This window comes from Crocodylus porosus, unplaced genomic scaffold, assembly GCF_001723895.1.
Source record: "Crocodylus porosus isolate Cpor-Errol unplaced genomic scaffold, CroPor_comp1, whole genome shotgun sequence".
Lineage (NCBI taxonomy): Eukaryota > Metazoa > Chordata > Crocodylia > Crocodylidae > Crocodylus > Crocodylus porosus.
The window spans coordinates 15,652,094-15,674,618 of NW_017728886.1; the positions used below are offsets into that span (position 1 = coordinate 15,652,094).

At 40.8% G+C, this 22,525-nt stretch overlaps 1 protein-coding gene across 1 annotated transcript in view; it reads left to right on the forward strand.

The window, feature by feature from the left end:
• DNAJB6 (DnaJ heat shock protein family (Hsp40) member B6) overlaps window positions 1-22,525 on the forward strand; it is an 80,321-nt gene that overhangs the window by 27,177 nt on the left and 30,619 nt on the right. Inside the window, exons 6-8 of the mRNA XM_019530596.1 lie at window positions 1,456-1,587; window positions 2,166-2,307; window positions 6,350-6,420. Of these exons, the coding sequence (XP_019386141.1) occupies window positions 1,456-1,587; window positions 2,166-2,307; window positions 6,350-6,420 (345 nt within the window). The remainder of the gene's footprint in view (window positions 1-1,455; window positions 1,588-2,165; window positions 2,308-6,349; window positions 6,421-22,525) is intronic.

Here is a 22,525-nt window from a genome sequence, read left to right on the forward strand (position 1 = left end):
AACTATGGTTACTGTTGTGGTAGAGGTAGGGGGTTTTGACCCCGGCACAGGCAATTTGTACCGGCAATTATTGCAGTGGATTATAAGGTCAGAGCTAGGTTATGCATAATTTTTGTTTTATTTTTAACACCAGGTAACTAAAGAAAAAATGGACTATAAATAGAAAGCATAACAGTGGGCAGTAATATAATATAGATTGCTTCTACACATGAGTCAATGACCTTCATAACTCACTCATGAGTCATTCTGGAACTAGCAGGAATATATTAGACTATCCTGCTAACTGGAATGGCTTTGCTTGCTAGTTTAATGTGCCAAACTGAAAAGTGGAGTCTCATGCTCTACTCTTTGTATAATGCTTTCTTGCAAAAATTTAGTTCTAGTTGTGAATTCACTTTGTCACGTCCATGACACAAATTGGTTAGTAGATTTGCTAATGTGCCTTCTGCATTAAAGAGTCCCTATAATGATTTATTTTTGGTAAATTGATGTTGTACCTTTTTTGAGACTTGGTGGAAAATTCTGAAAAGATCTTGATGAAGAAAATCATATGTGTTTTAAAACAATTAGGAATGCAAGTCTGGTTCTTCCTCACTTTGGAGATGCTGTAAGGTGCACAAGGGAGTTTTACTCTGAACTCTTTATGTTTTAATTAAGATGGAGGGTGGGTTTCAGACTGTTTTAGTTGCAGAATTAAAAAAACAAACCCAAAATGAGGGCCATCACAAACATGTTGGAAAACCATGTGTTGAAGAATAAGGCAGTTTTGCAACACAGTACTTTCAACACTGCTCAACAGATCGCCACCCCAGCATGTCCAAAATTATTGTCTTTGTGTAACTAACCCATGTTGTAAAATATTGTCAGTGGTATATAATAGTTTTGTAAAAATCTATTATAATAGAAATGGTAATTCTGAATTTTCAGGGTTTTTTTTAATGCATCAGTATGCTAACAGTATGTTTTGCTGTGGAGAATTACTGCTAGGTACAAATTTTGATGTGGTGATCATTTGTCTAGCCCCACAGTGACACGGGCACTTAACTCAGTGCCAACTCAGCCTCAATTGGAGAAGGGGGGCATGGCTTGGTCCTGATCTGGCTGTGCTGGGGGATGGTTGTGATCCAGTTCTTACCTGTCCTGCAGGACTTGAGATTTTGGCAGTGGGGAAGGGTGGCAGTATTGTCACTATTCCCCTGCTGCCAGATTTTATGACCTGTGGGGAGCTCTGCAGGCTGCATTTGGCCTGCAGGCTAGCGGTGAACACCCCTGTAATATTTCTTTTACTCGAGTAGTTTTTTTCTGACGAGTCACAACCATATGCTTCACTGGGAACCCCTCTCTAAACAGGAAATATCTTTAAAGGAAATTTTTATTTTTAAATATAGTTGCTACAGAAACAATGAAGATCCTTTGAAAAAAAAAATCTAAGACTTATTTTTTTTTTGTTTATAGAAGATCCTTTTGAGGACTTCTTTGGGAACAGAAGAGGTCCACGCGGAAGCAGAAACCGAGGTGGTGGATCATTTTTTTCTACATTTAGTGGTTTTCCTGCATTTGGAAGTGGCTTTCCTTCTTTTGATACAGGTAAATATTTAAAGCAGACTTTAAGTTGAAAGTTGTACTGGTGCCAAAAGGGTCTAACTTCTGCTGTAAACAGAGTTGTAAGGTTAAAGTAATATTAGATGCATACAAAAAATCATGAAAAGTGTTAGAGCGCAGTTATGGAAATGAAAAATTGATTTGTGTGTTATTCTTTACAGAAACTGAGATACTAAAAATAGTTATTTATCTACCCACCTTAACAGTGTGGTTCATTTTCACAACATACTTAATTTCTAAATGGGTGTATTCTTGAGTGCCCAGCTTAAGCATTACTGCTTAGTTTTGATGCTTTAAATTGAATTCAGTGAGTAGCCAGTACTTAACTTTTCAGGCACCAGTGACCCAAATTTTAGAAGGGGAGCTGATTTCATTAAAATTAAAACAGTCTCCAGCCAACCAGTTTTAAGAAAGTATCCTAATAATCTGTGGAAGAGGAAATAATTGGCTTTTTTGACTCATTGTTGAAAACTGCAATATGAAGCTTTTGCCTACTGAAAGTAAGCGGTGTCTTTTTAAACTAATTTGGTCAATAACTTTCATGTCAACTTTATTCCCAACAGGTTTTACTTCATTTGGTTCATTGGGCCATGGGGGCCTTACTTCATTCTCCTCAGCGTCATTTGGTGGCAGTGGGATGGGTAACTTCAAATCGGTATCAACTTCTACTAAAATAGTTAACGGCAGAAAAATCACTACAAAGAGGTAATGGAGATTTATAAGTAATACACATGTTCTAATGAATTTGTCAAAGCCAGTAGCACCTTTTCCCCCCTTATGTTGATTTCCATACTGTATTTTTGTTAGTATCTATAATTTATAGAAACAAAGGATCTTGTTTGGGTTATCTGTCTCTTCCATTACAGGATAGTTCCTACCATGTATATATGTAAACAGGCAGGCTTACCTGGATACCTGATGGATAAGGGTTGAGTCAAAGTGAGGAAGCTCCAAACAGGTGTCAGGTGTTTTAATCGGGGCACTACTGTCAGCTGCTAGGAAGGGATCAAGTAATGGGACTACTTCTGGGTTGCTGTTTTTGGAACTTTTTCTGGATGAACCATCTTATATTTATTTTTTTGGCCTCTGGCTAGTCAGTACTTGAATTTAGAGCCTTGCTTCCTGCAAGAGAAGTACAGTGTCCTCTTCATTTCCTGTGAGGCTATTAACTGGAGATGAGGAGGCTCTTGTTAGTTTACTCAGCAATGCTAACCTTCTGATTTTAAGGCAGGTGGAATATAATGGGTCGTATTTGCTACTTTCTCCAGTTTGTTAGTCATGTACTTTTTCCACTTAGGCTTTCCCAACCAGCTTTTGAAGTGAAATTAACATTTTTTCAGTACTGCAGTTGCCCATCTTGATTTAAAGAGCAAATGGTTTTGTCTTCTGTTGGGTAAATTCTTAAGAGTAGGTAGGACATTCCACCAAGAAAAGCCCTGGTGTACTTCTTAATGGAAGGTTCTAGCTAAATACCTTCCTCCAGTACCCTTCATCAGCTTGCAGCATTTGACAGGATGGAGATGGACAACCCTTTGTGACCACAGGAAACAGGATAAGGAGCAATAGTCTTAAATTGCAGCCAGGGAAATAAGGGTGGAGATGAGGAAGAATTTTGTCACTATGAGGGAGGCTGAGCATTGGAGCAAGCCAACTAAACAAGTTGTAGAACATCAATCCTTGGATGTCTTTAAGAGCAAATTAGACAAACACTTGACTGGGATGCTTTAGTCAAAGGTGATACTGGCTTCAGCAGGGAGTTGGACTAGATGGTCTTCTGTGGTCACTCCCAGCCCTACTATTCTATGATTTCTGTGGACTACTAATTGAGAAGCCTCTGCTGTTGCCCAAGAGGCTCTCTTGAAGTCCATCTGTTATATCTTCAGTTGTGATTTTTGTGAGCAATTAAGAGGTACAGTTATCCTAACTTGTTATAACACAGTTTGGGTTCACATAGCAGCGTGGACTCTTTCTGAATAAATATCCAAAACAGCAGTACAGTTGCATTCTGGAAAATATGTAGACAGTTAGCTTATTAGGGAATCAATAGCCCAGACAGAAAAGCAGGGCCAGTGTACCATAATTCTCTATTGCCCAGATACTTGGTTAGGAGAAGTCAAATGAATTAGCTGACATGGTTAAGAAAGGCCTAACGGTAGAGTGAAAAAGTGTTACAGGCACACAGCTCTTAACCAAGGAAGAAAAATGCTGTTAACTGACAGCCTGGTTAATAAAACTTTTAAATGCCATAATTCAGCACACGTTTAGAGATAACCAAGCCATCAACATATTTAAAAAACTTTACACAGCAAGGTAAATAAAGCATTAGGTGTGCCATATCCTTATCTATCTAGAAAAAATTGCTGCTTAAATTGCACTGCAAAGTACACAAGAAATCATAGTAGTATGCAGCTTGGATGTGCTTTGCAGAGAGGCATCCACAGAAGAATTAGGGGCAGGCAGACTACGTCTCATGAACCGTATCCAGCCCACAGTGCCCACCAGCAAATTGCATCACACTGAGAGCCCTTCTGCCCACAGAGGTGGAAGCAAGGTGCCCATTTATACACCTTCCCCCCCCCCGCCCAACATGCACCTCACTCCCACCCTCGTGGGCACAAGGGCCTGGCTTGGCCAGAAGGCAGCTTCTACATAGGGCTGCTGCTGCAACCACCAGGGGCCTGCTCAGCTTCCCTGGCGTCCCCCTTACTCCAGGCAGCAGGTAGGGAAGCGGTGGGGGTAGAGTTGCAGCTGGGTGGGAGTGCAGAGGGTGGGGCTGTGCTGGGCTGATGGCAGTGCAGAGCCCATGTCAACAGTGTGTGGGTGTGAGGGAAGGTGTGGGGGGGGGATGTGGGGACCCCCATGACATTCAGTCCCAGCAGGCAGCAGCAGCAGGTGGGGTTGCTCAGGGTGCTGTTGCCCGGTGGCATGTGGCTTTGGCCAGTGCTGCGCATTGCTGTGAGGAGTGCAGCCCCCAGCGGGATGTCTCTATCGCCGGTGCTCCCCACTGCTCACGTTCAACCCCTGCACTCGCAAAGCATAGGAGGGAAGCCCCATGCACTGGAGCCAGCTGCCTCCTCGCCACAATATTCAGTGCTGGCCAGAGTGGCATACCACCAGGCACCAGCACCCTGAGCGCCCCTGCCTACTGCTGCCTCCCCCTACTGCTGCCTCCCCATAGGGTGGGGGTGGGGTCTCCAGCGCCCCCCCACCACATAAATGCTACACACATACCCTGCCCCCCGCACATACCTTGTGCATACAATTCCCCCACATACAGCCACACCCCACCATATACACATACCTACACGCAACCATACATGCGCTCACATCCCTAGCCACACCCTACATGCACACTATACATGACTAAGATTTTTTTGAGTTATGCAGTCATCTCTGCTTACAGTATGCAAACGCAAACCATGACAAAATATTTTTTGTAATAAAATTTAAATAAGCTATAGTAGATGTTTAACTTCTAGTGTATGATTTGGTTTTTTTCTGGATCTAAGATGGCAGTCTCCCCTCCTAAATGGAGCTTTTTGGGGGGGGGGCAGTGAGAGGGACTTCTGGTGGCAGAGGTCAGGAGTTAGGGTTGGCACTTCTAGTTCCAGTGTGGCAACCAGGCAGTGGGGCAACTGTCAAGGGGTGGGGCTACCCATGCAGCCTATAAAAGCTCACCAAACCTTGTTAAGCAGCCCTCCACCTCAAATAATTGCCTGGCCTCTGTTTTAGACCCAAGTCAAAGTCTCATAGACAAAGAACAGTCACATTGTTCTTGGAGCTAGCTAATACAATCTCTGCCAACTCTTGCAAAAAGCCCTTTTGTCTCAGTAGTTTTGAGTGACTTCCATGTCTGGCCATCAAATTGGAGCTAGCACTGACTTATAAAGTAGGAAGCTGCTTGATATTTCTGTCCTTCCAATATATATTGCTTTGGAAATTGTCACCTACAGACTGACCCTTTAATTTGGCTTATACCTGCTCTCTGAACAAAGCAGTTAAAATCTAGTGACCAGCAACTAGAGAAGTAGGCTGTTTCCCAGACCCAACATGTACATGTTATGGTTGGACTGGATAAATACTAAATGAGATTGATATTATTTTTTGTTTAGACAAGTTTTAACCACTTTCGAACGTCATGGCATGATGCATATGTGTTGTGTAGCTTTACTACTAAAACTTAGTTAAACAAACATAGTTGTATATTTTGTCACCTTGTACCTAATGGACTGGTTGGTTGCAACTTTAATTTCTGCCTTTCCTGGATGATATAACTTCTGTATTTAAATCAAAAATTGAATTATTTGCTTTCAGAGGGCATAGGAATGGGAAAGAAAGAAGAAAGTGTTTTAAGTCTGAAAAGGACCACAACCAAATTGTGAAAATATGAGTATAGTGCATGTAGTCATCATCAGCCAGTGTGGCCAGCGTCATCACCAGCAACAGATGTGAAAATATATGGAAGATAATGGCTGTAGCTGTCTACAGCATAGTGTAGTATACCAGTGGCTTGGGTCTTAATTAAAGACAGAAACTTATAAGTACTTCTAGAAAGTGACATTTTGGTAGGGGAAAGTAAATAGTCTGGTTTCTGCTGGGTTGAATCAAAATCCTGCTTACTGTAATTTAACCAACCACACCTAGTTATGCCAGCAGTATATTTCATTTGCTCCATAGCTAAAGGTGCTGCTTACTTTCACTTAAGTTAAAAATGCCTTGAAATGTTTAAATGGTTTTTGTCCTGCAGAATTGTTGAGAATGGACAAGAGAGAGTAGAAGTTGAAGAAGATGGCCAGTTAAAGTCATTAACAATAAATGGTAAGGAGCAGCTGCTACGCTTGGATAACAAGTAATTCAACGCACGCATTTAACAGAAATTTTAAGCTATAACAGCACCATTTGAGGATTGACAGGAACATTTTTTTTGAAGATTTCAAACGAACTATTCTTTCAGTATATCTACCTAATCTAAAGTATTTATAAACAGCTCATCGGAGCTCGTATTTGTCATAGACTTTTGAGTTAATTGTTGGGACCACATCAGTAGGACCATTTTTTTGTCCTTAAAATTGTTGTAAACTTCTGTATGCACTTTTCTTTTTCTTATATATGATCCAAGGTGAACCGTGATCCTTCAGTAGTGCTAGGGCAAAATGTATGCTAACACTAGCATGACTCTTGCTTTTCCATTTTGTTTGAAATGTGAGCCAACTAGTAAAGTCTGCTGTGAAGTTAACATTTCCAGGACAAACTTTTTAATAATTTCAACATTTTTTTTAATATTTAGTAGTGCAAGATGTTAAACGTTACTGGTAATACATTTCTGGTTTAAATAAATTAAGGATGTTTTCTAGTTGTGCATGAATGCCAACGGTTTAGTAAGTTTTGACAAATGTTTATGTAATGTAAGTCTAGGTAAACAAAAGTAAAGCTGGTAAGCTGGGTCTTTTGTCATTTGCAAAAAAAACTTCAAAAATGAATAAATGCTGATGTTTGTGGTGCATTCTTTCATGAATGGCATTTGAAGCCTTCTTGTGTCTGTGTGTGATTTGGGCAACTGGGGAAAACTACTCTGCTTTTCAACTGTTTCTTCAATCTTAAGGATGAGGGTATTTTCTCTTTTGCAGATGTTTTCTTCAGTGTGACTGAAAATGTAGCTTGTTTCACTTCCAGATCTAAATGCGAATCTAAAATGAGAGTATCCACAGGGTTGACTGGCCAACTTTTTCTTTTTTTGCCCCACTGTATAAACTTGAGCTTCTCCAAAAGTAACTTTCGGTATTATTGGATGCTGCTTAACTTCAGTCTTATGACTGTGTCAGAAATTTAACATGGGCATAAATAAATAAGAAAAATCTACACTAACTCTTCCTGAATGAAAGGGCTTTCCTTCAGATAAAAGGCAGACATGCCCATTTTAGGTAGGGTTTTTTATAAAAATGATAGTAGAGGGCCAGACCAAAACATTTTATCTGGCAAGAATTTCATGATCTTGCAGAGAGATAAAAAGAGTAATTCTGATAAGTTTCAGCATCTTCAAAATATGTCACCTAGTGTGGTTGTCGGCTACATATTCTTAACTATCATTAATTTATACAAAAAGCAAAATATGCCTAATGTCAGTAGAGGGCGGGGTATGAGGCAGTGTTAATTATGAATAGCTAATATATATATATTGGTCCAGATTTTCAAAGTTAAACACAAGAAGTTGCTCTTGTTTCTTTATGCTGCTTTAGGCAGAAGATACATGATGAATGCACACAAATAAGCATTTGTGCATGAAAATACTTGCCAGGCGCTATGCACAAGTCATGCATGTGTGATTTTTTTTTTTATGCCTTTCACCTAGCTTTGAATATCTGGCCTTCAGTGACCTCTTGATGCCTGCTTAACATTTAAAGTTTACATAAATGTGGGGATTTTTTAATGTATGTGGTCTGAAATGATGGTTTGATTCTCTCTCTGCTGAATGTCACCTACACTGTTGCACTAACAAATACATTGATTTAAAGCTTATTAAGTGGAGAATAATTCACCATGTTTTTGTTCAGATAACTGATTCAACTTAAACCAAGAACAAATAATCTAATGAGCTGCTTCAATAGATTAAACATGTGGTAAGGTTATCAAATCAAATTCCCTCCTCCCTGTTACTTCAGTTCCCTAGAACCAAGCAGTCAGGGTGGGGAAGAAATAAATTACTAAAATTGTATTTCAAGTTTGGGAGAACCAAAAGGTATGTACTGATTTTTAGTCTACAACTTTTATTGTAATTGACATCTTTTATGTTCTGGTATAGACTTTTGTAAAAGTAATCTTGAAACCATATTCTTTTCTTGTTGGTGTCTGTCATGTCAACTTTTTGATTAGAGAGTCAAAGGACCCTCCCTTTCCTAGTGTATGATTGCATTGCAAAAAGTGTTGGCCAACTCAAGTAAAAATAGTGACAGTAAAGCAACATGGAGTTGAACTTAAGTTGTTAATTCAGGCTCAACAGCTTAGCAGCATTGGGTTAGCAGCTCATGTTAATCTGCCTTCTCTTTTTCCGTGCGTTTAACTTGAAAAGTTACCTCTAACGAGCAGAAGAATACGCCTCTTCTGGCAGAGCAGCAGTACAGAAATGTGTGTACCCAAACATATGCTTTTTAAAGTTTCTAACTCCTACTTTATTGTGAATAGTTCATTTAGTTTTTTGGTGCAGAGCATTGATTCGGAGGACATGTAATAAGAGTTTTTATGTGGTGACTTTGCTGAAAGAGGATCCAGTAACATGGACAAATGCCTTCTTTACTTTCAGAGTCTTATAGTAACTTTAGTCAGTGCTGAAGCCCACTGTACCTTTTGCTTGTGGGCAGCATTACATTTTTCACATAGAAATAGGCAAGGGATTAGCAGCCACAAGGAATTATACGACTATTCGGACTGCAAACTAATCCATTAGTTTGAAAAGACTTCCGCACTATTAAAGAAAAACTAACATACATGTTAAAACTTGTATAGCCCCTAGAGCTGGGAATTAACCTGATTTGGTCTCAGTATCCAAGGCTGGGAATGCAGATGCGAGTTCCAAATGTAATTGTCATAAGTTGAAGGTTTTATGTTTCAGACATTCAGAATGAGGTTATTTGAGAATGAATTCATACCTGCTACTCATCTTACTCTATTTGCTGTTTACTTTTTGGATGTGAAACTTATTTTTGCAAATACATGGTAGTCACAGAGATGCCATAGATCAGAGTTAGACATGTCTGATTTTGGTTACCCTTGATATCCTTCGTTTGTTGGAAGTCTTACTAATTATGATGCAGAAATGTATTTTTTCTATTATATTTGGGAGGGGGAGTAGGGAAACCTCTTATGTTGCATTCAAGACCTTTGTATTGCTTCTTACTAATACATTTTTGCCATGGAAATAGAGAACTGACAAAAGGTATAAAGGCTGATGTTAGACACCATTTTAAAGCGTTGCTTATCATTTTCATTTATGCCCAGTTAATAGAAAAAATATCTGTTAACTGACAAAAATTTCCAGTTTGAACCAATAATGGTACGTCTTGCAGGTATCAAATATACAATATAAAAGGATGAATGGAAACATTCTCCTAGTTTTGAGAAACTTTATGTAGGCAGGAAATAAATTGCATGTTCAGGTAGAGACAGAGCTTAGCTAAAAATGAAGCTTCCTTCCTGTGGCTTGGAAGAATAAGGTGGGGTTTGCAACCAGCAGCTTTGCTGTTTTGTATTTAGTTTTCAAAAATGTAGCGATTTATTGTACAATAAACTTTTTTTGTAATGCTTTTGCTTGGTACAACCTGATCTTGACTGTTCCCTACAATTGCATGCCATAATATGCTTTCTTAAGCTTATGCAGTTTCTCCCTCCCTCACTAAGTCAGTTACAGAAGTTCTTTAAGTGTGTGTTATTTGCATTAAAACAATAGAGTTAAAACCCCCTTTTTTTCTTGTTCATGCTTGAAATGTTGGTTAATGGAATATTTGCTTTTAAAATATATAATTCATAGTGAATCACAAGCAGAACAGCCTTTGTGGTACCTAATGACAGCTGCTCTGCATACAACAGTGCAAGTACTAATATTAACAGGTACACTACATTTAACTTGTCTCCGTGTCTGGTTGACTTACTGTTGCCACGTTGGGATTGATTTCATGCATGTTTCAAAATTCTCTGCTGCAGCTTGTCAAAGATTAATATATTGAGAGTTATTTGCCATTTATTTAACAAAAAATGATTGCAGAACAAGCCAAAATGCTTTCAAAATGAAGGTCAGAAGTTTGATGCTTCCCCATATAGTCATAGTCATATTGTGTTTTCTTGTTGTCTGTCTGCCTGGCCAAGCATGTTTTTATGTGAAAGTGGCATTTGTCTGCAGTGTGTATAGCTGTGCTTCTGTGTTTTGAGATTGTCTGCCAAAAAAAATGGACTTTCTCAGTGGTTAGAGGGGGTGGAAGTTTTGGAGACCTGGGTTCTGTAACTGAATCTCCTTAGATTTGTTGGGGCTCTTGAGTTTTTCACAACTTTGCCTCAGTTCCTTCATCTGTAACAGGATCAGTAATACCTCCTTTTAACATTGCATCCATGTAAAGTGGATATACCATGATTTAAGCGTTATTTTAAGGAAACTGCATTAATTATCTCCTTTACCACTATGTTTGAAATGGTGGTTCAGGACAGAATAGGGTTAAAAGCTCGCAACCCTTCTTTACATATGTTTTAACTTGGGTTTCTTAAAGGATTGGTAACAAATATAGAGTTATTATGGTTCCAGTAAAGCAAAGGAAAACTATGATTGCACTGTTACTTGTAATAGTGAAGATCCTATATAAACTCTTCATGCTTCCTTTTCTGGTGGGATCTTCTGTTTAGTTAAAAATCTGATTTAATAAAAAGTGGACTGATGGTTCAGATTGCTTCAGTGAACTGTCTTCACTCAGCTTGTGAAACTTTACATAATACTATACAGGAAGAACAGTCTCCTATCCCAGGGGAGCTACCAAATTCACAATGTCATAATTTTTGCAGAAAATGAATTTGGAAGGTCTCCTGTGAAAAAAGCGCAGGATCAGCAACAAGCATGAGAGAGAAAAGCTGCAAAAACGAGAGCGGAAAGCCCTGGCGTCCTGAAGCACGGGGGGGGGATGGGATTTTAATGGTAGTGTGACAGGCCCTCCCATGCCTCGGGCCAATGGACCTCGGAAGTCCTGCCCCTCCCCAGAGACTGATAGATGGCCATTTATTAATTTGGGGATGGGAGGGATATCCAGGGCCCCTTGGCCAATAAGAAGTGTTGGGGGGCCCACCATATTCTGCGACAAAAAGGGTATGCAATGACACAGTTGGGGAGACCAGCCAGAGATGCAATAGATATTTTATGCCACACTCAGGCCGTGAAGTCGGGGCAACTGCTGTGTATTAGGTAGGCCCCTACATATCCCTTTTCATGCTGTGATGTTCATTGTATTTGGATCTCTTCCAAACACGAGGAGGTTTAGTGTTTTTAATACTGAAGTGATAACAGTTCCAAAAGGCAAAAGTTGGGGAAAAGAACATAACTGTTCAGAAGATGCATAAAACTGATGAAGAAAAAAAAAGACTCATCTAAATCAGGGTTGTCAAAACTCATCTGGCCTTTGAGGTGTGGGTCTACAGCTCAGATTGGACCCACAGACCAGCCCTAAACGCTGTCTCCAGGGCCATGGCAACTGTTCTGGGTCCAGGCTGCTAGATCTGGCATGGAGCTGATGTGCTGGAGTTGGCACTGCACAGTGCGTGGGGCCATCCAGTGCACCCTGCACGTTTGCCTGTTACCTGAGACTCGCAGGCAGCGCTGGGGGCTGGATAGTAGGTTTCTGTAGACTGGATCCACTGTGGACATCCCTGACCTAAATGATGTGGGTGGGATGGGCTCTTTAGGTGAAATCTAAATGAGATTAGGAGCTTTGTAGGAAGATGGTTTGATTTAATTTATAATTGATTTAAAATCTGTACTTTTTAAATCGGGAAGTGATTTTAAAACTGTTTCGTGTTTATTCTTTCTAGTTACTTTACAACGCAGACTAAGCCTGTAGAAATTGCTAGGCTACCATAGCTTTGCTGACAAACACAGTCTTCATGCTAACCGTGATATTTCTCATTGCTAACCATAGAATGTCTAGCACAATGGCTTAAGTATATATGAACTAACTCTTTTTTGTTTAGACAATGACTTAGATACTAATCAGGCCTTTTTAGTCTGATTTTTGTATTGTGCTGCATTTGGATGAAAGTTGGAAATCCATTACATGTATAAAATTCTAACACTTCAACTGAAAAATAACAAATTTAGATGCCTAATGCAGGTTGTTTTCCTAAGAACTAATAAAAAATCTGTATCCATGTGTCTTCACATTTTTAGACCTAGTAAATGTCATTCTTCCCATCTTGTTCTAGACATAGCTTGGAAATGGAAAGCAAATTTTCAGCTGTTTTATTTTTTTTTTTCCAAATTCAGGTTGGCTTATCAACTTTAAATGAGTTGGTTCAGATGGCAATATTACATCTGTAGCTGCTGTGCAAATTGATACCAAAAGTAACTAAGGCAAATTGAGACCAAAAGTTTGTCTTTTTGCACAGATTGAAAGCTCTTGAGCTTTGGAAACAAGAAATTCTAATGCTGTCCCCAAATGCAGCACTTGCGTGACATTTTGTAACCTACAAAATAACTCTGTCTGGTATTAATCTGAGATGCTGCAATCATGAACCCACCTCAAAATTAAAAGAAGCATCTTTTAAATAATACGGGAAAAATCAAAGGAAAGAGATCCTGTTTTTCAAGGTGAACTCAAGCTTTGTCATTTAAAACTTAAGTTTGGAATAATGTGGTTTCATTGTTTTAAATTATATTTTTATTTTGTTGTTTTTTAAAATCATTTTTTTTTCTCTAGCCTGCTTTGTGAACTGTCTCATGAAAAGCAATCCAAGAATGGTGGGGTCAGTAAAGAAAGTGGGGGTGGGAATCAAACAGGTGAAGGAGCTGTCTACCTGACTTCTAGTCCTGGTGTTCATTCACTTTGGATATGTGCAATTTTGAATTCTTCTGAATAGTTTTTCAGGGCTCTGTGTGTGCGCCCAAGTTGAAACTCCCTCTCCCATTTTGAGGACATAATGAACTACAAGGATGATGGGGAGACGGAACCTTTTCAGTTGTGTGCTTGTATCTCTTGAATGCAGTGAGATTATTAAATAGGAGGTGGTTAACTCTTATCTTGCTCTGGTTTAAAAAATTAATCTCTTAGTAATCTCTTTCATACATAGCATGCTTGGAGGCCTCTGACCCCTCTCCCAAGAATGGGACATAAGCTATAATTGTGAGAAGCCAAATTTCTTCCCTTCAGGATTTGGATTTCCTGATCTTTTCGTCAGTTAGCAACAAGTACTACACTTTTTTTTTCTTTAGAAAAAAGGTATATCCTGACTATAGGTCCATCTGCCCCTCTTGTTCCAAACTGACTCAGAATGCTAGGGATGCCTGCCTACAACTTTCTTTCCTCCATGAAAGAAGTGTCTTGAAATGTAGAGAAGAGGGGCTTGGGTATGGCTTAGTCTTCCTTCCAGTCTCTCTCAAAGTACCTCCTAAGGGTTGCACTGATGCCAGGTTCCCCTGTAGACACTTTTCAGCTCCAAAGTAATGAAGTTGTCTACTCATTAAAGGACTCTAAGCTACTTTGTGTTACTTAGGTTTGAACACCTCAGGCCTGAAGAAAAAATAAGCCAAATTTCAAACCAGCTTTGATCTTCTTTTCCTTGCTCCGTACTACCGTAGGAAGAACACCATTGCCATGGAGGGAGAAACGGAGGCCCACCACAGATGCTTTATTATCTCTTCTATTGCTTTGATGCACTTGACAGCACATCTTTTCACAGTTGGGAAGTAGCTTCTGCAAAGAGAGTCAGGTTCTTTGACAGCTACTGTATATAGCTGTTGGCGACATAATTGACCTATTCATATCAACTTGTCCCATCTCTCACCAGGCAAGCTTCTCATGAGATGTTGTTGAAGCATGGGTAAATGCCTCCATCTCAGAAGAGTGGACAGAGGCTTAATGTTGATGTTCCTATTCTAACAAAAAAAGAGTGACATTGAATAAAATTTAGTGGCTGCAAACTGAAACTGAATTCAGAGCAGAAATTAGACACACACTTAGCATTTCAGGAGGCTATCAGAATAACCTACAAAGGGGAGTGCTGGATTTCTCAGTCTCAGATTAAGACTGATATATTTCTAAAAAGATGTCTAACCAAATGAGAATTATTGGATCAGTATAGGTGGAAATGATTAGTATTTAATGGCCTCCAATATGCAGGAGGCACTAAATGGTTTCTTCTGGCCTTAAAAGTAGTGCATTTGTGGTAAGTTTGATTTGCAGTTTGTACCACTGTTGCTTTAAAAGGTAGATATGTTAGTATAAGCACTAAAGCCTGCTTTAGTAAACGTTGGAAGGTGATGTGCATGTTTCAAAAAGGTTGAACCTTTACTAAATGTAAACTAAAGCTCATTTGAACCTTTAGTAAAATTTAGTTCAAAGCACCTGGCTTTAGTAAAATTAATTTTGAGCTGATAAATGGCAGCTGGGTGCTTTGAACTAAAGCTCATTTGAACCTTTTTTTTCAGCATGGGGATGCTGATAATGTGATGCTTTGAGCACTTTTAATTAGTGTGGCTCTTGGAGCTGTGAATAATTAACCCCTCCTCCCCCCACCGCCACTTCCTGGGGCATGTCTATAAACACCCATGATATGCATCTTTTTCCAGGGCATGTTCTATGTGAGAGAACATGGTAATCAAGAAATCATTGAAGCCTGAATATCATCCTATTTCAGTAGGAGTTGGAACTAGTTACTATGAATAACACTTTTTATGATCTCTCTGAAACATTTTTCCATATTTCTTCTCTCCTACAAAAATGACTTTCACACAGCAGCAGAAAGAGAGGCAAAACTTATTAAATGTTTTCTCCAGACATCGTGCATCTTTATGGTTGTTTTTAATATTGTTCAAAATAAAAGATTAAATTTAGGGCTGGGATTGTTTTTTTCTAAACATGACCATATTGGTCTACCCTTTTTTCTTAAATAACAAAATAAACGTTTACACACGCTTAACTCCATGAACAGTTATTCTGTTTCCACATCTTTGTCCATGGAAAGTTTACATAAGATGTCAACTCAGTTGAGAGTAACTTTTGTTATAAATCACTATAGCTGGGTGAACAAATGTGTAATGTATTGTGTGCCTGTTCTGTTCTGAACAAAATAGTTTCCTACTGTAAAGGGCCGTGTTGGGTATTGTTGGTTTTGTCTCTTAGCTACAGACAGTTGAAGCCTACCATTTAACTTGCTGTTAGTATTTGGCTACAGGAAGGAAAATTCCCCAAATTGTTGCTGTCTTGGGTGTCAGGTATGGACCTGTTTATGGCAGGTATCCATATTGAGTGACTCAAAATACCACCTTTTATATAAGGTAGGTGATGGACATCTAATGAAAGCCTCTTTTGGTTTATATTCATTGTTTCAATTGTTCTGGCTAGTTTCTCAACACCAAAGAGTCTAAGATATCTTACTGAGGTTGAGATGGAAGTATTTGTCATTTACTCTTCTGTTTTTAGGGTTTAAATTTACCAATATATTCAATTCATAAAAATTCGTGATAGAATTTGACTGTCTATTTGGGTTTGAAAATACTTGTTATGTAAGTAAACTCCAGGCTAATTGTCGCCTAACTAGAAATTAAAAGCTATGGGATCATCTACTGAGCAAGTTGTGTTGTACAACTTAAATATCATGTACTATATTTTGTGGATTATTTTATATTTATATATTTACGTATAATGCATTATATGATACATAGCACATAGTGCAGTTTCATGTATAATAGCTTGTGTAAATATACTTTTATCACAGTTAGTGTTTAACAGTGAGTATTATAAGGCAGGGTAGATGTGTACTTCATAGACTAACTAAAGGGTGCGTGTGTACACTACAGCATAAGTTCCCATGAGCTGAAGCTCACTTCATCAGATGCTGGCAAATCATCATGTCAAACTTGAATAGAAAGCTACCTTGTGATTTAGGTTTCATTATTTGACAAAGAATTTGATGTTTTCAGTGTAGTAAAACCATTGGCATACATTTCTGTTATAATTGGAGGGGATTTGCAGATTATTCTGGAATCTTCTCAATGCTAATTTTTTTCCAGAAAATGTTACAGTCTTTGGCTCTTATACACAGATGAAGCTTCGTTAGAAACTATTTCATTGACTTGCTCTGCACTTTCCCCCTCAAGCACTGGGCCTAGTTTTATTATCTATTAACAAATACTTATTTGAGTAAGAGGGTTTAGGACGGGGTAGGCCACCGCCAGCACATGTGCCAGAACGTGATGTGAAGGCATTTTGCTTGGCACTTATGCCTTGGGGAAGGGGCTGGGGCTGCAGTGCCATAACAAGGATCGGGCCCCTTGCAGTTCTCTTGCTGTCTACCCCTGGCATGCCAACATGTTGCAAGTCAGTTGCTGGTGTTTTTGGCATTGTTCAAAAACATTACCAAACCTTGGTTTAGAAAGTCATTCTAGTGTTTATTATTTAAACTTTACAAATATGATTGTCACTATCTGTAGATACTGTCTGTAGTTGTTTTATTTTGCCATGCTTGTGCATTATCAGAGCCTGCACTGAAGCAGGAATTTAAATGAAACGTGTATTTAGATGCCTAAGTATGGATTTAGGAGTCCAACTTCAGGTATCCTTTCTTGGAAATGTCTCAACATATAGGCTCCATCACTTTCATTTAATTTCCTCACTTGATTGATGTGAATGGCTATTTGGTGTATGTCCTTTTCACGTAGTGTCACTCAGGTGAAGTAAATGTTAGTCTCGTGGTGCTCTGCTAGTAATTATATTGCAGTCACCAAGATTGGCTCGATGAGAATAATGAGGAAATCCTAACACTTATCCATCAGAAGAGAACCATGTTCTGCATTTGGCAAAATGAGCCCTCCAACCAGCAAAAAATGACAGGCTTACCAGCAACTTAAAGCTGTTGTCCTGTAGCCTCCTCTGAACTACAAGAACCAGTGGTGGCAAGTGAAGGCCATGGAGATCCAGAATTTTGCTGATCAACACTGTATGAGAAACTTCTTTCAAGCAATAAAAGCCATATACTTGCCATGTTCCAATGGCCCAACCTCCTTGCAATCCCAGGATGACTCCACCCTTCTCATGGATAGTCTGTCCATCAAACAATGCTGGAAGGAGCACTTCAAGATTCTACTCAACTGTGAATCTGAGGTCTCAGCTGCTGCCATCGAGTCCATCCCTCAACACCCAATAATAGAATCTCTTGCTGATCCCCCATCCTTCAAGGAAGTCTGACATGCCTTCACTCAGACCAAGAACAATAAGGTACCATGACCAAATGGTATTCCTGCAGAAGTTTGCAAAGCTGGTGAAACAGCACTAGTGCAAAAACTTCACCAACTTCTTGTCAAAATACAGGTTAATGAGGAAGTTCCACCTGACTTAAAGAATGCCAACATTGTCACCATCTTCAAGAAAGGGAACAAGTCAATGTGTGGGAACTACCAAGACATTGCCCTCCTCTCCTTTGCCTGGAAGATTCTTAGCTCTTTCTGAATCATCCCTTCCCTTCCCTTCTTCTGACAATGCCCTTCAAAAATCTCATTGTGGCTTTAGACCATCACAGGGTACCACCAACATGATTTTTGCTGCACGAAAGGTCAAGGCAAAGTGTAGAGAGCAACGCCAGGAGCTGTTTATGGCATTGACCTAACCAAGGCTTTTGACTCCATCAATTGTGAGGCCTTATGGAAGGTACTGGCTGGGTTTGGTTGTCCCATGAAGTTCATCAGTGTCCTCAGGCTACTTCACGGTGGCATGACCGCTACATTCCTTTGCAGTGGATCAGAGACAGAGACCCATTTACCATCCGTACTGGTGTCAAGCAAGGCTGTGTCATCTCCCCAGCCCCTTTTCTCCATCTACCTTGTTGTGATTTTGATTTTTATCCGTGACCACTTTCCTCACAACTTGGGGTTGAATATCAAAAGGATAGTCAGCTTTTTTAACCTGTGGCACCTTTGCAGCAAAACAAAAGTTTACCAAGAGTGGCATCACCAACCTTTAGTACTCTGACAGTGTTTATCTTGTGCATACTAGGACTGATCTGCAGTCTACCCTTGACCTTTTTTCAGGTGCCTGTCATAGCTTGGGACTTTCCCTTAATTTTGGGAAAACAAAGGTGCTCCATCAGCCTGCCCCAGCAAAAGGTGCCTCCCTCCCTCAACAACTTAATTATTGGTGGAGAACCCCTGGGAAGTGTTGAGCATTTCCCATACCTTGACAGCCACCTCTTCCAGTCAGTGCTGGCTGATAACAGGTCTCTGCACGATATATCAGGCTACAACCCACTTCGAAGAGAACAGTTTTGCTGAGGAAGCTGAGAAATGGCAGAGGAGAAAGGAAAGTGCACAACATCCTGGCCAACAGCTGTGCCTTCCCTCCTTCCCCTCCCGCCCCCCAGTCATATCTGTGGAAAAACTTGCAGAGCATGGATTGGACTCTTCAACCATCTTAAAACTCACCAATTCTGCCCCCCTTTTCCTGGCAGATGACAACATCCTCATATCAAAGGATAGCCAAAGATATTGCAATGTATCCCCAAGAGATTGATTGTGATCATGTCTCTTGTGCTAGATGCTATAAAAGTGGTTACTGGCTGGTAAGAAGAGACGATGGTTAAAAGGCAAGGAAGTGTGCAGTGCAGTTGCCGCTACTTTGACCTAGAATCCAAGTGTACTGGCTACCATCAATCCTGTGTGGGAGTATTTGTTCTTGCTTGTTTCTCCCTGGCCTGGCAATACATGCTTCACAAGGTGCAAGAGTAGTTTAGGAGAGATGATATAGACCAGTGCTCGAATTTTAACTTCATAAATCATTGATGTGGAAGGGATTGGGATAAAATACTTGTCCAGATCTGAAGGCACGTAATAGAGCTCCTGGATCTGTTGCTAGACCATGGAAAATGTCCAAGAACTTGTTTTGCTTGGATTACAGTAGTTGATTGCAAGAACATAATATTTCTGTTGGAAGGAAAACTGAAGGAATTATTGATATTGATAATATTGAATAGTGATATCTGTAGGCTGCTATGGGCAGAGCCTGGGCAGATCACAGCAGGGTATGTTTGGTCATGCTAGTTGAGCTGACCAGTTTTACTTTTGCTGCTAGCTTTGGCCAGGGACCCACTGTTCAGTTCCCTTGCCTCTGCTGCAGCCAGACTGGTAGATAATACTCAGAGGCCACCCAGGCCTGGTAGCGATGCAAAAAACCCCAAAAGAAGTTAAACCAGTAAGTTAACACTTAACTATCTTCCAGTGGTTCATCCAGGCTTCACTTCCTGATTTGCCTCTTACCTTTCAGAGGTTTTGCAGAGCCTGCAGGCTTGTTCAACAAAGCAAGTGATCAAGCAAACAAACAGAAGAGCCCTGCTCCAGGGTCGCCTGGTGCCTGCTTAACCCCTGGTAGCTCCAGGCAGCCTGTTCCCTGGCCAGGTGCAGCCTCTTGAGGCTGCCTTCAGTGAGTGTCCTTTTATCCTTCCCACTCTAGCCCTGTTACAATATTAAGTGCTGGAGGAGGTGCTATCAACTTTGAAAGTTTCGGAGACAGCTGAAAAAAGTAAACTTTAGAAAAGATGGAACGTGGGAGGCCTGGATGACCTTTCTGGACATTATGACTAAATAAACTGTTCAGTCTGGACTGAACTGTCAAGTCTGCTTGAAAGGGGTCTGTGGGCTGTTCGTGTTCAGTTATGCTGCTTTCCTTCGTATCAGCACTGTCAGATAAAAAAGCAATCCAGAATTGCTTGGTGTATTGCAAGTGTCCCTTGTTGACACAGAGTAGGAGCCGAAGTTCTATCAGTACTGTAAGTCAGAAACTGATAAACCTTTGACCAGAGAAGTGCAGAGTCAAAAGGCTTCTGACGTATCATTATACATTTGTTCTTTCCATATCTCCAGTTTTCTCTTGAGAATGGCATGGCATTCTTTTAATATGCTGTGCTGTAGATCAAGGAGATAAGTACTGCTTGATCTACTGGCTTGGATGTTTCTGAGGCTTGAATGGTTCTGTATAAACTTTGATTATACAGCCTGGCACAGCTGTCTGCAGTCTGCCCGCTGCTTGCTGCAGCTGCCCAGAGCCCAGGCTGGCTACAGACAGCTGCACTGGGCTCTGGAGCCCAGTCACCATCTCTGGCCTGAGAGCAGGAGAAAGATGGGCTACACTGCCTCAGGCCTCTCCCCCACCACCTGCTGTAATATGCGGGTGCACATGCCGGTACGGAGCTGATGCCGGGGCTCCAGACCCCAGCACAGCTGTTTGGAGCCTCCTGGCTGCAGCTGGCAGCAGCTTTTCAGAGCTGGGGCCAGCCACAGATCCTGGGCTGGTGGGCACGGGGCAGCAGGGCTGGGGGGCAAGGGACACGTGCAAGGCATCCTGCCACATACCCCCTGTCCTCATTTTGTTTTTCTGGCATGTCGGCCCTCTGGCACCTTCCAAGGTTGGCATTGTGGAGGTTTTTGGTGCTCTGACCAAAAAACGACCATACCTACAGGCTGGGGAACTCCCTTCTCATCAGTGCAGAGGCAGAAAAGGGCTTTCGAGTCATTATTGATGCCAAAATTAACATGGGCTGACAGTGTGGGGACGTGGGCAGGAAGCCTAACCATACTTTGTCATGCATCCACAGATGCATCTCGAGCAGGTCTGAGGAGGCGATACTCCCCCTCTGTGCAGCACTGGTCAGGCTGGAGTTGGATTACTGCATCCAGTTCTGGGCACCACACTTCAGGAGGGATGTGGACAACATGGAGAGGGTCCAGAGGAGGGCCACCCGCATGATCGGAGGGCAGCAGGACAGGCCTGTACGAGGAGAGGCTACGGGACCTGAACCTGTTCAGCCTCCACAAGAGAAAGCTGAGGGGGCATCTAGTGGCCTGTTGCAAACTAGTCGGGACCAGCAGGCACTGGGGGAGTCCCTGTTCTCCCGAGCACTACCAGGAGTGACGAGAAATAATGGTGACAAGCTGGTAGAGGGTAGGTTCAGACTAGACATCAGGAGGTGCTACTTCACTGTCAGGGTGGCTAGGATCTAAAAGGAACTTCCAAGAGAAGTGGTGCTGGCTTCTACCCTGGGGGTCTTCAAGAGGAGGCTGGATGAACACCTTGCCAGGGTCATTTGACCCCAGTACTCTTTCCTGCCCATGGCAGGCGGTCGGACTTGATGATCTGCTCAGGTCCCTTCCAGCCCTACCAGCTATGAAACGTTGCCTACCCCTGTTGTAAGGCAAGAATACTACTTTTCTACATACAGTTTTTCCACTGAAGATGTTCAGGTATAAACATGTTCAAGGTTATGCTCAGAATTTTGTGAAAACTAATGTTTGTGTGAAATCATGAAGGCAAATAAAGGCAGCATTTTCCAACTATATTTTTCTTTGACTGACCACTATCACGTTAATGATTTTAATACCTCTGAACAAAAACATCTCAGCATACACTAAACAGCAGACAGTCAAATGTGCCCAATTTTTATACTAAACTAAGATACATGTCCAAGTTAACTGTGCTGCTGCTTCTATTTTCAACATCAAAATAGGTTTTGAAAAAGTTGTTTTAAATTTAATGATGTATGCCACTCCTTTTTGCTGTCCTATACAAACAATTTTGTCATATACAGCAATTTGAAAGTCATGCTGAACTCCTAGCTGAAAATTGTAACAAATAACACCTGCTTATGGAAAGATTAGAGGACTTGTTACTCTCTGTGATGCAAATTTGTACACTATTATATTTTCTCACAGAATAGCCAGGGAAGCTACCATATTTCGTTGTATACAGTGTGCTCCAGAATATAATACATGCCTTAAAGGCAGAATGAAAGTGTGGAGGAGTATGCGGATGGTTCCAAAGTTATGGCTGCATAGATCAGAGGCAGCTGATGTTCAGCAGACCCATCCTCCCTTTTCTGCTTAACTTAAGGATGAAACCGTAGCTCTTTCTGGAGACTGGTCTCCATGGGTGGACCTGTGATTTTTAAGAGTTTCCAGGCTGTGAAATAGGAGTAGAGGAATTGGGAGAAGATAGCAGACAGCAAAATGGCCCTAGGAAATGCCATCTTGATCAGTGGAACATCAAGACCATTAAAAAGGAGATGGTTATTACTACGTCAGGGGTAAGACAGTTATCCATTAAATCAATTGGTTCTGTCAGCTGCTGCATGGTGGAACAGGAATTAAATCGGGGTCCATCTATTGTGGTCATAAAATTTGTTTCCCTGCCTAATAACCCCC